We start from the raw sequence: 16,661 nt of genomic DNA, 5'->3' as shown, positions 1-16,661 counted from the left end.
CTGATAGTTGTATCTTGAAACTGTTTCCACTGATTACATATTCATTAATATAAGTATCACTGAGTACATTCCATGAGAAAGTTAAGTTAGTAGCAGTTGAACCTGTCACTCTAAAATTAGTTGGCTTCAATTCAGATACTAGAAAAAGAAAACAAACAATAGGCTTTGATTGTAGTATTCTGGAATATCTATTTGAAAAATAATAAACAGGGTGAATGTTATAAGCAGAAGTTTGAATTGCAATGTTTTCTTTAAAATGTGTTGTATGTGAAATTGTGCAGATACACAAACAATCTAGTTAATGATAAGAACAAATTATTACATAAAATTTGTGAAAAGGGTTTAACATTTCTTACAAAGACACTCATGAACATTCTCAAAGAACAGACTCTAAGAAATATAAGAATATAAAATTCAAAAGATCAAAAAGTTTTGGAACAACCTGATTTTTCCAGGACAATCTGGATGTAAAAAGTAAGTGTCTGAAATACCTTAGAATAGGAATGGTAGTTATTACTTCTTTAAGAATTGCATATTATCTATATGCATCACCTATATTTTTACTTAGTTACATTAATTATCAGAATTATATTCACCAGATTTATATTTACATCTAGAATTACTATCTTTATAACTTTCTAAATATTTATATGTATCACTAAATATAGATATATTATTACCTGGTCTACATTGATTATCAGATCTATATTCACCAGATTTATATTTACATCTAGAAATACTATCTTTATAACTTTCTAATTATTTATATGTATCACTAAATATAGATATATTATTACCTGGTCTACATTGATTATCACATCTATATTCACCTGATTTATATTTACATCTAGAATTACTATCTTTATAACTTTCTAATTATTTATATGTATCACTAAATATAGATATATTATTACCTGGTCTACATTGATTATCAGATCTATATTCACCAGATTTATATTTACATCTAGAATTACTATCTTTATAACTTTCTAATTATTTATATGTATCACTAAATATAGATATATTATTACCTGGTCTACATTGATTATCACATCTATATTCACCAGATTTATATTTACATCTAGAATTACTATCTTTATAACTTTATAATTATTTATATGTATCACTAAATATAGATATATTATTACCTGGTTTACATTGATTAGTAGATCTGTAATAACCAGTATTACATTTACATGTTGAAGTAGCAGTATAACATATTAAATCAGGAATACAGGCTTCATTTGAATTACTGCAATCTCCATTATATCCTAATTCTATAATATAAAATTAATCCGAATAACATGTCAATAGATGATATATATATAATATTTTCAAAGCCATCTAACTATCCAATGAGTGGCGGCGCCAGCATTCCAAGACTGGGGATACAAATAGGGGGTAAATTACCTCAATGGGGGGACAACTGCTGAGGCTGAATTAATATTTTGGCTACTCTGTGGTGGTGTCTTAGTCGCAAGTCTCTTAAAAGAGCGTCTTATAGGCTTCTCTCAAGAAAATTGTAAAAAAAATGAATAGATTTAGTGTATTCTGACACACATTTTAGAGAAAAAAGGTAGACATTTATATTTGTTGAAAATAAAGTGGGGGTACAATCTTAACAGGGATCAAGTACGTTTTTGAAAATTATCTAATTAATACTCCGGTGTATCATTTTCCTGGTATTCTTGATGGACGTCAGCCAGAGAAGAGTCAGAACTATAATATACAGTTTTCTGGGACTTATAACAATGCTATTCGGATTTTGAGTTATATTTACATTTTTTGACTATAATAGTCTCAAATATTTGATTCAAAAATATATCATCCCACGGGATTATAATTTATCGATGTAATAATTCAAGATAAATGGTACAGAACATATAACATACTTACTTATTGTACTTGAAGTTAATTAATGAGAAAACATAATTTGAAAGTTCATATTTCGGCGGTGAAAAATTACGAAATTGTATAAGTTAATGCTAGAAATAAAAAATAGTTAAACAAACTATTTAAACTACTACTGTATAACTAATTGTATAAGTTAATAATACACAATAAACATAGTCTTAAGGTACATGTACTACTCTGAAATATAACTAGTTGTATGAGTTAAAGGGGCAGTGTGAAAAATTTGCAAGATCAAAAACGTTGTTAATTAGACCCTAAAATATTACATCTTTCTAAATTTACATTTATGTACCGTGACCAGGCCAATCACCAAAAACCTCCTTCTACCAAGCCGAGAAACTGATCTCAACAGTCTTTTCCTAACGCAAGGATCATATTTACCTGCATACCCATATCCAAAAGAATTACAAAGAAAGCCGAAAAGGATCCTTTAACAGCACACCTTTAACTCAAACCAGATGAAAACCTTTTCTGGTCTCCAGCAACAGCAATCAATATTTGGGAATGTCAGTTTCAAACAACGCGTCTTTCAACTAATTACTGGGGATAAAAATATCGAGAGGCCCCCTCTTGGACAAACAGTTATGACCTTGGGCCATAAAGTTCTCACTCCCCTTCAACATTCAATCTTAGATCGTGTGCTTTCTGTGAGCTAAATTCTAATTTCACCTTAACACCGTGGATTTGAGTTTATCCCTTCACCTAAAGTAGCCAATATTGATTATCTACAACCTCAGCTGCGCATATTTCTTTTGAATCCACCCACTCGTGGTACTAGAACCTTGTTCATTTCTAAATCCACGTGGAAACCACCCAAAGCTGCCATACATCCACAAATACTGAAAAAATAAATCGCAAGTTTGAACAGGATTTACAATTGTTATCAAAAAGAGTGATAAAGGTTCATTATATTGTGTCAATTTCGATTAGGATGCATATGAATCCACTGTTTCCAAAGGCGATCCAAAGCAGTAATGAATACACTCGATATTCTTCAAATAAACCGATACTCATATTTGCATAAGAGTTCATTTCACCGAAAACACACCTTTTAATGTATAAATAAGTCTCAAGTCTTACGATTTCATCGGATTTGTACCATTTCTTCCGATTCCAGCCAGCACGATTGTTTTCTCGAAACTGAACGAGAATGGGCACTCTAACATGCATGATTATACAAAAATAAACAGTTCCACTTTTGATATCAGCGAAGGAGAGACTTTATAATAAAGACAAGATCAAGAAGCGTTCCATATTTGTCAGACATATTCATTTTATTCATAATAAAATTGGCTAGGTATCAAGTAACTAAGAAACGACCATTCATTAGGCGATCTTTCCTTAATAACACCTATTGAGCGTATAGTTATTGACCTGCTTGAAGATGAAACTACGAAATTGTGTCAAGCTAGTGAAGGTCATTGGATAGAGACGCTAAATACAACAAGATTGATATAGGACTGAATATTCATCATAATAGTAGCAGGCATAGTATCTTGTTGTCTTGTTATATACACCAATGATCAAAACTGTTAATAAAAATGGCCTCTTGTGCAGGTAGAATTTCAGGCGGCTCCATATCCAGAAATGTTTACAACATATTAAAGTAAACGTATGCTAATTTTGGTACTTGTATCACAAAATGCACAATACAATACAATGCCACTGTATTACCTTTATACCTGCTACTAGATACAGATTCATTATGGCCCATGAAAGTGAAAAGTCATTTAATTTAAACAAAAAAAGGAACTTAGTTATCAGAAAGAATTACTTTAATCTAGATTCTCGAATGAGCTGCTTGTATTAATTTACATATTTACTGTACCCATATAGTAGATTCTAGATGTACCCATACTACTAAATGTCCACAGTAAATATAATTATCAAAACCATTCGAATAGTGAATGTTAAAGGAAAAAAGGGTTCAACCTTCTGAATCATATTTTACTGACAAAGATATATAGTATAAAATAAGTCTACATTTTCAAAACGAACTTACTTGCTGTACAAACTCCACTAGAATCATAATAGTCAGCAGTACATTGACATCGATTACTGTTATCACATTGATATCCTGTACCTGCAGGTTTACCACCACATGTTCTAACATCACCTCTATTACAACCATCTCCAACATTACATGATACCTGAAATAATATGATACAGACATTTAAAGACAAATATCATAGTTAATATGTGCCCTTTAAGCACAATGTATGTTTTCATGGCTTTTCATAGTAAAGTTGTTGATAATGCGTAAGGTATGTTTTCATGGCCATGGTGGCTTTTCTGATAATGTACATTATAAAGAATACGATAGGGTCTGTGGATAGTTTCAAAAATTCTTGGACAAGCAGGCCCGTGGTTACGGAGGGTGAGGTGATCTGCCGAGCGACACAATCATCACTGCAAACAAACACCACATCCAATTGTCCCCCACTCATCCCCATACCACAATTATTTCTGGCTTCGGGGCTGCTTAGTGGTAAATTCAAATAAAAAGAGAATGTAGCTTTATCATTCTTCCAAAAGATATACCGTATGCTAAGACTTATGAACAACGAAAACTTATTGATAACATTATTTACTTACGTAACCTAATAAAAATACACACAAGAGGTATGCTATGTTGTTAATATGATTGCACGCCATTTTTCTCCAAACTAACTTTCAATCCGAGCGAAAATCACCTGCAAATGGTGCGAATCCGGGAAATCCCGATCCTTCTTAAATCAACTTCCTAGTTGGAGACGTTTTTTAACACGTGACACTTTACATAGGCCTATACATACATCGTTTATATGTGTAACATAAATATAAGAAAAGATATGCACTAATTCATTCTTGACTTAAACCGGTCGAGGATGACTAACATGGGATGGATTACAACATAATGATAATAATAATAATACTTTGAGAAGGCTTCGGGATGAAACAAAAATTAACAAAAATTAGACTGAAAATTTATAGTACAGGGGCGATGTCTGCCCACGTTCCAGACACTCATAAAGTGTATATAAAAAAAAATGTTAAAATTCTAGGTATCTTCCGCGGCTCTGATAACCATGACCGTTATCGGAATCTTAATCTCAATAGAATGAGTAACATACTTATCAAATGGAAGGGCTTGGAGTTTGTGACATTGATCTGAAGCTCCAGGCATTAGACCTCCGGCCTGTTAAATTGGCCATAGGGAGGAGCAAATACCCGCAGATATCCCTTCTTTAATTCTGGATGGGAGTTTCTTTGAGAGTTTGACATTGACCGTTTCAAAACAATAAAATTTCATTACAGGAAGAATAAAATCAATTGGAAACAGGAAATTACCACGAAAATCATATATGAAAACCTTTGGAAATAAATGAAATAAATGCAGTTTTACGTCCTACTTTTCTGTATGATGTCGACTAATGAAGACTTGACACATAAAATTCTCTTGCGTGTGCCAAAATTTATGGAATTCTAGTTTGAGTCGTGGAGAAAAGGAATTCCTCTTCCTTCTGACTCGGCAACTACTTTCAACACGGAGCACGCGGGAGTTTTATACCAAGTCAGTTTGGGTATTTCCACAGACATCCTGAAACGTTGCTACATCTTTTTATAATGTACGATAAACTATCGCCATTACGGAATAGATTCTGTTACTTTATGGCAAGCTCCCTGAAGAGACACATCCTGATTCGTAAGATTCGTGGTAGGGATTGATCATTCACTGTAACGATATGTACCATTACTTTAACACCATCTGGACCAATCGCTCTGCACTAAAACATGTCGGGTGATATAATTGAAACCTTGTTTTATCGATTGCTGGAGATATCAACTTTGCTAATATACCCATTTTCATTTCAGTCTACTGTGATATTCATACACCATTTCATCTATATTTTTAATACACATAATTCTTAAATATTTTTACATATTTATAATATTTCATAAAGTGAATAATTTTCATATACAGTTCATATATCTATATACATATCATATTTATTATTTCTGAGAGTATAAATACACTTCGATGGGAATGTTCCCAAAGAAGGTCTTTTTTCTTGTAAAATACCCTTACGACTGTTACACTATAGGTACATATAACATAATATTAATTTTTTTGTGGTGGAGAATTTTGTCCTAGGTGATTGAGGCTTTTGTCCCTTGGGGCTTTTGTCCTGGTGCAAAATTGCAGAGGAAATTGTGGTTTCTTATGAATGGCTGGTTTATTGTTATTTGCTTTTAGTGAAGTCATAATCTGTTCATATTTTCCTGATTTACAAGAGCCGCATATATGTCAGAAAATGGAATGATAAAAACAGATAATATCAGTGTTGACGATATACAGAAAAAACTTCTATTGTTAGTTATACGTGTATCTAAAATCATTTGAGAGTTTCATAAACGGGAGGTGTTAAATCATCATCTGAAGACGCATATGGACCTTGTTCTTCATTGTGTCTTTGATCTGGAACATTGACGTAATACGCTGCAGTTTCAACGTCACTGTTGCGATTTGGGAGGTTGACATATGCTGCAGTCTCAGGATTCGAAGTTCCATTTGAGTGTGGTGTGTAGTTTACAGTTCCTTCTTTACTTTCCTTTTGTTTCGATCTTCTGAAAAAATAGTAATGATACAATTTCTAACTGGACCTTGGCATTTTATATTTTCATATTTCTCGATATCTTTACAAATGAATACTGGTCCGTTTACTTTGCGTCTCATAGTTAAAATCTATAGTTTTTAATCACTTTTCATTACACTTGGGATGGTTATAATCACCAGTTTTTAGTCAACCTGGTTTCCAAAACAAAGGGCCATAACGTATATAGATGGTGTGGTTTGGTATGAATTAATTATGGACTATTTCACCAAGGGGATCGGGGATTTGAATCCCCCTCAAGGTAAGATAAATTCTAATGCCTAAGCCAGTGCTTCCGAAGGTCGGTCCTGTGTCGGCTCTCACTCCTTAATACCATGTTTTAAGATTGAGCATTTTACGATATACATCCCGGAATGAAAGTAACTCATTTCATAAAGCTGGATTCAAACCCGCCAAGAAAGCGTACTATAGAATAATAAGGGATGGTAAATTGAACAATTTTCAAAGATAATAATGAACAATCCAACACAATGTCGCCAATTTCTGTAAAGATCTGTAGGCCAACCAAACGAGTTTCTAATAAGTGAATTGTAATAAAATATAATATAATATAACATTTGGAGCTATCATCTCATTACATATTTCGATTATAACAGGTGTACAATAATTGTCTCTTAAAGAGACTAGTGTGCCATTTTTGTGACCAATCATACCTTAAGTCTCAGGAACGGGAATTTCAATCAGAAATAGTGTTCATAGCTCACTGTCGAATTTTGAGCCTTCAAAGCCATGTGTGTCCAGAATTATTCGCGTTTAAATTTGAGACACTGGCATATATAGAAAAGAAATCAAAAGAAATTCTTATGTTGAATGAATTATTCGATTTTCGTAATTTTCGGGTACTTCTGAAGACTATTTACATATATTCAGGACTCAAATCTACCCCCCAAAATGGCGCACCTGGCCTTTAAATGTAAATGTTACTATTTAAAAATTCTATACCTTCTTTTCACTATACAATAAATGACTATTCCAACGATCATCGCTATAAAAGTTACTAGGGCGCCAACAATCCCTGCCACTGCTGGAGAAATACTGTCATCTGTAGAATCTAAGAATGAAAGGTTCTGAAATAAGTTCCTTAGTTCCTTAATGCACCTTGTGAAGTCCAACTGAAGTTTTTTGTCGGTAAATATAATTTTACAAATGATTTATGAATTGAAAAATCAGCTCCAAAATAAAAGTGATAAGCATAAGACTTGCCAATAAATGGTTTGTTCATGCAACGGTACACTACATAAAATATATCGGGATTCAGGAAATAAGACAAGAAATAAGCCCTGTAGATATGATCATAATCTTACTTACCGCCTTTTGTTTTGTAGGTTCCTATTGGTTGAGATACAGAGCAGTGCATGACACAGCTAGAATTCTACAAAATATTGAGTTTAATGTTTGACCACAGTGCTTAGTTATTTTTCTGTGTTTCATATTCTGAAAGAGGATGTTATCTCATTTTTAGTTAACACCTTATTGTGGCAAGTGTCAAAGAATCTACTGTTATAAATTTACTTAAAACGCCTATCGATATTCCAGAAATTCAATTCCAAGCCAATAAACCTAAACGAACAAATTTGTTTAGGATTGTTCACTTAAATTGATAACTAATTTATTTCAGAAATTGGGTTTATTCCTTTTAAATCAAATGCAGATTTCAATCAAATTTCTGTATTAGTGCAGTGGTAATAAACTATGAACTACCACACGACAATTGATTTGTTTTATGTAAAAACTTTCAAAGAAAAACTTTTCCAAGGTGTGATAGATGTAAAACGCATTAAAAACGTTGATTTATCAAAAGCAAATCTTGGAAATCTTCATCCAACTTACTGATATACTGTGCCCATCTTCAGAGGTCCATTGCAAAAATATTCTTCAGGCTGTTAGTCACAATCACTTTCAGCACCAACAACAAATTTTAATTTATCTACGTCATCTGAAAACAGATATTTAGATAATTTCTTCAATTATTCATTCGTGCATTTAAAACTGACCCTCGCTTGGTTTCTTGGGTACCAACCTAGGCCTGTACATTTTGGAGAGGTCGAATCCTTCCCTGAAAGGGGAAAGTCAAGGATAACATTGTGAACCTTGAACAGTTTACCATAATAGACCATAACAACATTCTGGTATAAATATTTTACACATACAACATTAAGTATGCCGAGGAAGAAACCAGTGAGATCAATGACACACATACAAAAGTGAACAGGATGAAGTTCTGGAGCACATTAAAGGCTATCTTCATGATGTCCGCTGACAGCAGGGCCGTAACTATGATATTTTTTCAATTAGGCCAAAATCCAATTTTGTCTGTTAAAACAGTTATTTATCGGAACGCGATCGGTTGACTTGAAATGGTAACAACCTCTACAGTAAGCATCAAAAAAGCAATATTTTTAGTGGATATCATATTTATATTTTGAATTTCTTATATAAAATTCCTTTTTGTTATATTCGGCAGGAAGCATTTGCCTTAATTTTTTAATTGCCTTAGTTTTTTTTAATCATTTGATATTAAAATGTCAACACTAACCTTTATCACCATACCAGGTATCCTTTGTTACTCTATATGGTGCATCAAATGATTGAGCACTGACTTTCTGCCAATTAGCGTAACTTCTAACCTTTGCTACAGTTAGCTGATTATCTGTAATTATATACATAAATCTCTAGAAAGAAATGAAAAACTAAAAGAGTAAAAGATGGTTCAGGTCGATCTGCAAATTATGAGAGAACATATCGGTTTTAGTGGATCTGAAAGCAAAGAGGACAGTTACTGCTATTTGCACCTTTCTGACAAAACATATACCTTTTCCCGCAGACCGCCAATCGCACATGCTAGTACATGTATTTGGTTAGTTTCTCGATACGAAGGCTTGAAATGGGATGAGATACATTGAATTGCTGGACAACCTGCAGCCACCTCCTTACAGAAGGTTTGCTTTCCCAGGTAATAGATATAAATTAAAACTATTTCATCCACTTTAAAGAAATTCAAATAAATGAATAAAACTGGAAAAAGTTCTCCATTGATCATTTGACTGACCCAGAATTAAAAAGCAACAATATAAATAAATTTTTAATGCAACATTGATTTACATCAACACCATTAATACTTATCCACGCTTTGGAAACCAGTAAATATCGTATGCTTCTATATAAATATTTATCATTACATCATATATCAGGATGATCAAAATTTGTCATTTGCCCTAAACAAAAAAGTTAAAAACTCATACTTACCATTGATATCACATTTGTCTTTAACACAGACTAATAATGCTGTTATCTTTACAGGACCATTAGTTTCATCTCTTAAACAACTAGGACAAACTGTTACAGAGAATGATGTCTGTTCAATGACTTCAGAGTTTGGTATCAAAATTATATCTTCCTTTGGTAGTTTTGGTTCTAAAAATATACAATACACAGAATAAAATGACAGGTTCTAATACATTAAGGGTTTATTATTGATTGTTTCTAAAAAACATAATACTGGAAATAGATTGGTCGGTTCTAAAAAGACATAATACAGATAATAAATAAGTTAGTTTTAAAAATAACTATTACATTAGAATGGTTGGTCTGGTTGGTTCTAAAAATACATAAAACAGCCATAGATTGGTGACGTGCAGTGTAACGCTGATGTTTTGATATTATGTCATATTTGTGATTTCAATTCATTTTTTTTGCCATTAGTGGAAGAAAGAATGTATAAAGACAGAAAGAAATATAAAAGAACCTACTTCCTGTAGGTGCTGGATATTTTATAACTGTCTCTTCTCCTTTAAAGTCCATATTAGTAGCAAACTGAAAAGTTTAAATTAACATGAGAAGTATCAATCTCTCTAATAGAATAAATATATCAATACGTAATCCATTCTTTTTTTTTTAAACAAATAGCCAAAATAGTGAATATTAATCTGAAGATATATTCATACCACTTTATTATTGCCTTTTCCTTTTTTCAGTAAATATGAATAACGTCATCTGTTATGGCATTTGAAAAGGTAAATTACACCATGTAAATACAGTTAATACATTCAAAATTGATCTTGTACTTTTCATTGTATTGAAAGAGAATTGTACGTTTGTTTGATTCTGAAATTGAACAGAATTGAGCTACTAAAACATGCAATTAACGAATTGTCCAAACAGTTGTGATGGTATAAAAAATCTATAATCAACTAAATAGCATTCAATACGGCAAATTGAAAAAGACGAAAATGTTTACACGTATCATATAGGATAATGGATGATGAGATTATGTTTTAGCTAAGGCCTCAATCTCAATAAGAAATTATAAAAAAAACTGTATTATACAGCTACATCTACTCACAACTGTAAATGTAATATCTTCTCCCGGCTTTACTCTGACGGTTTCAGTAAATGTACAAATTTCCTTAGGTTGAATATCTCTAGGATCTTCATTCTGAAATTTAAATTAAGTATATTGTGTAGCTCAATAAATATTTTACTAATATACATAAAGACATATCAAACTTGAACCTCATAGACTACAGTGATAAGGATTCAGAAAAAGTTTTAGTTGAGAAATTTGACAAAATCATACAGGAACATTAATCGTAATCATATTTTTACCACTAGAGTAGAAGTCAATGTGTAGTACATAATAACTCCATGTCGATTTCTTTCTTTAATACAACTCCAGCTGACTTCTGCTGATGTAAATATTTCACTTTTATGGCGTACTGTTAGACTTTCAACTTTTCCTGGAGCTGAAGATAAAATAATTGAAGCTTTATTATAAAAGACATTAAATGTATTAAATAAGCTATCTGTCTGTTGTAGGTGAAGAAAATATTGTTTTTATTTTTAAGGGTTTCAGATAAGATTAATCTAAAGACTGTTGGGGAATATACAAAAGAGGGTTGTTTCTAGCAAATTTGTTATTATGTTTTGGTCTAATTTCATATACATCATCCATTGTCAAAAACCAGCGAGAATTATCTTTAGTAATTTCTTAAGCAAGTTCAAGTTTATGGCATGAAACATTTTCATAGGAATTTTTGCAAACAGTTTTCTTTAATGACCTTAATTATTTTAGCAGTTCCAGCAAATTAAAAATGTGTAAGTTAACCATTGACATTCGCTTATAATAGAACATACGTGATGATGATGTTTGAAATTCTGAAATAATTTTAATCGAACTATTTCCAGCAGCAGTAGATGCCTGTAATTCCACTCTATAATACCAGTAGCTAACTACATCATTAACTCGATATTCTTCAGTATCAAAACCTGTAAAAGACATTAAATATTTTATATACAATAAGTAACTACAACCCTCTTGGCAATAGGATTGATCAGCAGTAAATTTGATAAATAAGCCCGGTGGATCTAAATTTCCCTCAAGATGGTACTGCGCAGTTGATTCAACACAATTTCAATGGCTATCAACACACACACAAAAAAATCAACACACACAAAAAAAACAATATTTCTGAATATTATGATAAATAAGTCAAAAATAACCAGAAATGTTTGCTGATTTTTGTGGACTACATATTGCCATCACCAACGTCAATCCGCTTTTTTCATACTTTGGAAGGCACAATTTCTGAATGATTTTGAGGAACTTGGTTGAAAATGTCTGACGAAATTGTTTTCACTTAAGGAAGACGAGTCAGAACTACACTAAAAACAAATGACAATACTAAAGAAAAACTCTGTAAAAAATAAATTTTGTAGAAAAAAATCTTTATTTTATAAATATAAATGATAATATAAATGATAATATAAATGATAATATAAATGTTTATGTCTGTGGAAAAGGGTGTCACTTTTTATAGTCTGTCCAGTTTCCAGCCCCGAAATCTTTTGCCTCGCTATATTCATACCAAAAATACTCAAGTTATGAAGTATGGAGCCTTTTGTAAACGAAAACATTCCAAAAGCAATGAATGTGCAAATACTGCATATTCATGATGGTTGCCATTTTGTTCTGCCATTGGGTGTGGTGTATGTTACCTTGCTGGTGAAGCTATCTTGTTTTTAACTTACCAAATTTAAAAACAATATGTTCAACAATTCTAACAAAATCAATACTTATACAAAATATTATAGAGAATTATTTAAATAAAAGTAAATATTCACAAACCTTGTACAGCATATGTTTTGACTAATAGACTAGCCTGGTTATTTGACAGATCTTTCTGTTCATATAAATACAAATAATATGTTGTTGGTCCAGTTTTCAGAGATGGTTTATTCCAAGTCACAAGAAAGCTCTTAGCATTGATTTCTGGTACATTCAAATTACTTGGTTCACCAGCAGCTTAAATAGACGAGAGACATCTTTGAATATATTGCAGGCGACATGTAATATTCAAATCTCTCAAATGCTTCAAATGCTCATAACCCCATGACCCGTTTTATCGAAACGATCTTAGCAATGAGATGTCCTAGAGTCTTATCTTCTTACACTGTTTCCTAGCGCTAAGATCGTTTTCGAGAATACGTAGACTGATTTCTTTAAAGGATTGAATGCCAGTATAAACATTGTTATTACTGTGGAAATACACAATTTGTGTACTGATTCTTGAGATATTATTGTTTGTAATTGCAGATATTAAAGTAAATGGGAATATCCCATAAATGGTAAACTCAACATAACTAAGGAAACAAAATATTGTAACAAGGAAACAGAAATTATATTATACTAATATCAAACCAGTTTTTATGTGTTTTACCTTCTGCAAGTGTTAGTGCTGATTTAGAAGCTACAGATCCTGGTCCAACATTATTATATGGTGTAACTATAAGAGTATAGTTGATATATGGTAACAAATCAGTTATTATTTGTATAATACCAGCTTTTAAATCTTTTACACTATATGTTGGTGTTACACCTGCACAATTATTAGTCGTTGGCTAAAATAGCAAAATAAAATAAGTTGTATTTAGTACTATATTCACCAGCTTTCAAATCATCTTTGTTACATTATTATCTACATCAGTAACAGTACCAATATCAGATACTGAATAATAATATACATCCTGATACATACCTTATTATTAATATCAGTAACAGTACCAATATCTAATATTGAATAATAATATACATCCTGATACATACCTTATTATTAATATCAGTAACAGTACCAATATCTAATATTGAATAATAATATACATCCTGATACATACCTTATTATTAATATCAGTAACAGTACCAATATCTAATATTGAATAATAATATACATCCTGATACTTACCTTGATATTAATATCAGTAACAGTACCAATATCTAATATTGAATAATAATATACATCCTAGTTCTTACCTTATTATTAATATCAGTAACATATATATATTGTTGAATACATTCACTACCAATCTTCACATCTAATATATAAGCAGTAAGAACACCCATATCTTCATCAGGATAAAACCAAGATACAGTAAGATTTCTACTATTGATGTTAGTTATAATTAAATCTTTAACAGGATCAGACCCTAAATTAAACATTAGTATCATTAATAACATAACGATCAGTTCAGTATATATTCGCTGTCCCATGTAAAGGTTTGTTAAAAAATGACCCAAGTCCAATCACTGTCCAAATTCCCATGTGGATTTATAAAGATAGCCTTGCAAAACAAGGTGACTTATACGCTCACCAGCAGCTTTGATTACAAGTATAAATCACTGTTGCCTGTATAGTGAGCATGAAACAATTGTGAACCGAAAGACGGGTGACAATATGCTTCCATACTACGCGTGGGCTTATAAAAATGAACAGAATCCATAAAGAATTGTTGCCTCAAGAGTGAAAAGTTGCACTATATGTCTAATAGAGTGAGTTCACTAAGTTGAAAACAACATTTTGGTGAAAAATTATCTGATCATCCTGAAAATCGATGAAACATGACGATGAAAAGGGATCATCTTCATAATGATATTGACCTACAAAATAAAAATCAGAAGAATCCATAAAGAATTGTTGCCTGTAGAGTGAGCACGAGTTGCACAATACAGTTTATAGAGTGAAAACGCTAGGTCGCACACGACATTTCGGTGCAAAGTTATCAGATCATCAAGAAAATCGATTAGGATCATGAACTTCATAATGACATTGACCTACAAAATAAAAACCATTTGAATCTGTGTAGAATTGTAGCCTGTAGAATGAGCACGAGCCAAATGTGAAAGGACCGATGGGCCGTCAGGGTAATTACAATATACTCCCAAAATATATAAATGCATCTTGCAAGTAACATGAGCGTTTTCAGTCCAGGATATCTGTGTTGAAACAATCGTTCCATGTTTTTTAAATCATAAACAGTGGATGCCCGAAACTGATATCCATGATGTTCCTTTAGCAACTGTACAAACTGTTCAAACAATTTATATACTACTGTGCTAAAGTAACATGGATATTCATATCATACGCTTTTTTGTACATGAAAAAGATGGTTTGTGTTTCGGTATCGGAAGTGGAAATTATATGAATACCAACCTACTGAAAGTGTGTTGAAAACACCTACAAACTCTACACTATTCTTTCCATTATATACAGCAATAATACTGATACTGTATTGTCTACCAGATTGTAATGTATTAGCTGGTACAGTTATACTATTAGTAGTTGGTTCTTGTGTAAAAGGAGTGTTAAGACCTGGTCCTGTTATTTCTACAATGTATTTATCTACTCCACCAGTTGGTTTAACAAATCCAATGTTCATTACTTTAGTAGTATCATAGTTATTATCAGAATTTAAAGGCCCAGGTTTACCAGGATCTAGAAATTGAAATAGCATTAAATCATTAGAATAGACCAAAACATCTACCTCTATTCAAGCCTTTGATTGCTATTTTGACAGTTGTCAGCTGGCATAGAGGTAGATGTTTCGGACTAAGATAAGGACAGAACAAATCATAACTATTATAAAATTAAACAGTGCAGAAAGTTCAAATTATAAAAAGTTTCATTTCATTCAATTGAAAAAGTAACCCGAAACACTAATTACGTAAAAAATCAAAGAAAAAATCTCATGGTGAAATATGTGAGTACAGAGCAATTCAAATATGTTCCGAAAACATGGGTCTGATCGATCAACTTAGCGAAATAAATTTTGAGGTCTAAGGTTGAGTTTCCTGCAACCTCATCGTGTTAAAATGATACATTTTACAAGGTTTGTTTACTAAGATGTGAAAAATGGATCCTTCACTTTACTAATAACAATTTGTGTCCTAAACAAGAATGAGAATGACAAATTAGATTACTCATCTTACTATTGTAGAGTTTAAACCAGTAGAAAGTTAATGTTACTTACTGGTACTATCAGTTATCTCATCAGACACAGCATCTTCAGTAGTACTACCTCTATCAGTTCTAACTTTAGTTGTTATCTTAATATTAGTATAATCAGTTCCTGATGATAGACCAGTTACTGTACCAGTACGAGCTGTAGAGACCTGAATAGTTGTATCTTGAAAACTGTTTCCACTGATTACATATTCATTAATATAAGTATCACTGGGTACATTCCAAAAGAAAGTTAAGCTAGTAGCAGTTGAACCTGTCGCTCTAAAATTAGTTGGCTTCAATTCAGACACTAGAAGAAATTTAACGTAGTGAACAAAGGAAATAACTCATAATATAACTCTTTTAAGGGCAAACTCTTCGTCCAAATAGAGCCAAATTAGAACTTGCCTGAGACCTCATCAATATATAAAAGCATATCAAGTCTCAACAAGATCGGATAAAAACCATAGCCTCTATCGTGTTTATAAACCACATTTTTACGTGCTTTTACTAAGTCAAGGGCAATAACTCAAAAACTGTTCAATAAAAACAAGCCAATTCTAACTTGACAGAGATCACATCAGTAAACACATGCATACCAAGATCCATTCAGATCAGATCAATGGTGTTTACTAGAAATGTGAATGGACAGGTGGACATAAAATATAATTATTACTAAGTCAAGGGCAATAACTCAAAAACTGTTCAATAAAAACAAGCCAATTCTAACTTGACAGAGATCACATCAGTAAACACATGCATACCAAGATCCATTCAGATCAGATCAATGGTGTTTACTAGAAATGTGAATGGACAGGTG

The 16,661-nt window shown here is 32.0% G+C and overlaps 2 protein-coding genes across 2 annotated transcripts in view; both read right to left on the bottom strand.

The window, feature by feature from the left end:
- The window catches only part of LOTGIDRAFT_169285 (hypothetical protein), a gene marked incomplete at both ends in the record, with an annotated part of 19,059 nt that extends 14,490 nt beyond the window's left edge, over positions 1 to 4,569 (bottom strand). Inside the window, 3 exons of the mRNA XM_009067604.1 lie at positions 1,149 to 1,277; positions 3,917 to 4,064; positions 4,510 to 4,569. Coding sequence (XP_009065852.1) covers positions 1,149 to 1,277; positions 3,917 to 4,064; positions 4,510 to 4,569 — 337 coding nt within the window. The remainder of the gene's footprint in view (positions 1 to 1,148; positions 1,278 to 3,916; positions 4,065 to 4,509) is intronic.
- Positions 4,570 to 6,290: 1,721 nt separating this feature from the next.
- The window catches only part of LOTGIDRAFT_236587 (hypothetical protein), a gene marked incomplete at both ends in the record, with an annotated part of 24,057 nt that continues 13,686 nt past the window's right edge, over positions 6,291 to 16,661 (bottom strand). The window contains 15 exons of the mRNA XM_009067603.1: positions 6,291 to 6,522; positions 7,512 to 7,611; positions 7,878 to 7,941; positions 8,564 to 8,625; positions 9,106 to 9,219; positions 9,816 to 9,983; positions 10,319 to 10,382; positions 10,912 to 11,004; positions 11,175 to 11,311; positions 11,703 to 11,834; positions 12,694 to 12,870; positions 13,286 to 13,466; positions 13,876 to 14,048; positions 15,053 to 15,334; positions 15,870 to 16,042. Of these exons, the coding sequence (XP_009065851.1) occupies positions 6,291 to 6,522; positions 7,512 to 7,611; positions 7,878 to 7,941; positions 8,564 to 8,625; positions 9,106 to 9,219; positions 9,816 to 9,983; positions 10,319 to 10,382; positions 10,912 to 11,004; positions 11,175 to 11,311; positions 11,703 to 11,834; positions 12,694 to 12,870; positions 13,286 to 13,466; positions 13,876 to 14,048; positions 15,053 to 15,334; positions 15,870 to 16,042 (2,152 nt within the window). The remainder of the gene's footprint in view (positions 6,523 to 7,511; positions 7,612 to 7,877; positions 7,942 to 8,563; positions 8,626 to 9,105; positions 9,220 to 9,815; positions 9,984 to 10,318; positions 10,383 to 10,911; positions 11,005 to 11,174; positions 11,312 to 11,702; positions 11,835 to 12,693; positions 12,871 to 13,285; positions 13,467 to 13,875; positions 14,049 to 15,052; positions 15,335 to 15,869; positions 16,043 to 16,661) is intronic.

The sequence above is a fragment of the Lottia gigantea genome (genome assembly GCF_000327385.1).
Source record: "Lottia gigantea unplaced genomic scaffold LOTGIsca_84, whole genome shotgun sequence".
Classification (NCBI taxonomy): domain Eukaryota; kingdom Metazoa; phylum Mollusca; class Gastropoda; family Lottiidae; genus Lottia; species Lottia gigantea.
The sequence above is the reverse complement of the archived record's forward strand: the minus strand, read 5'-3'. Positions and strand labels throughout refer to the sequence as shown.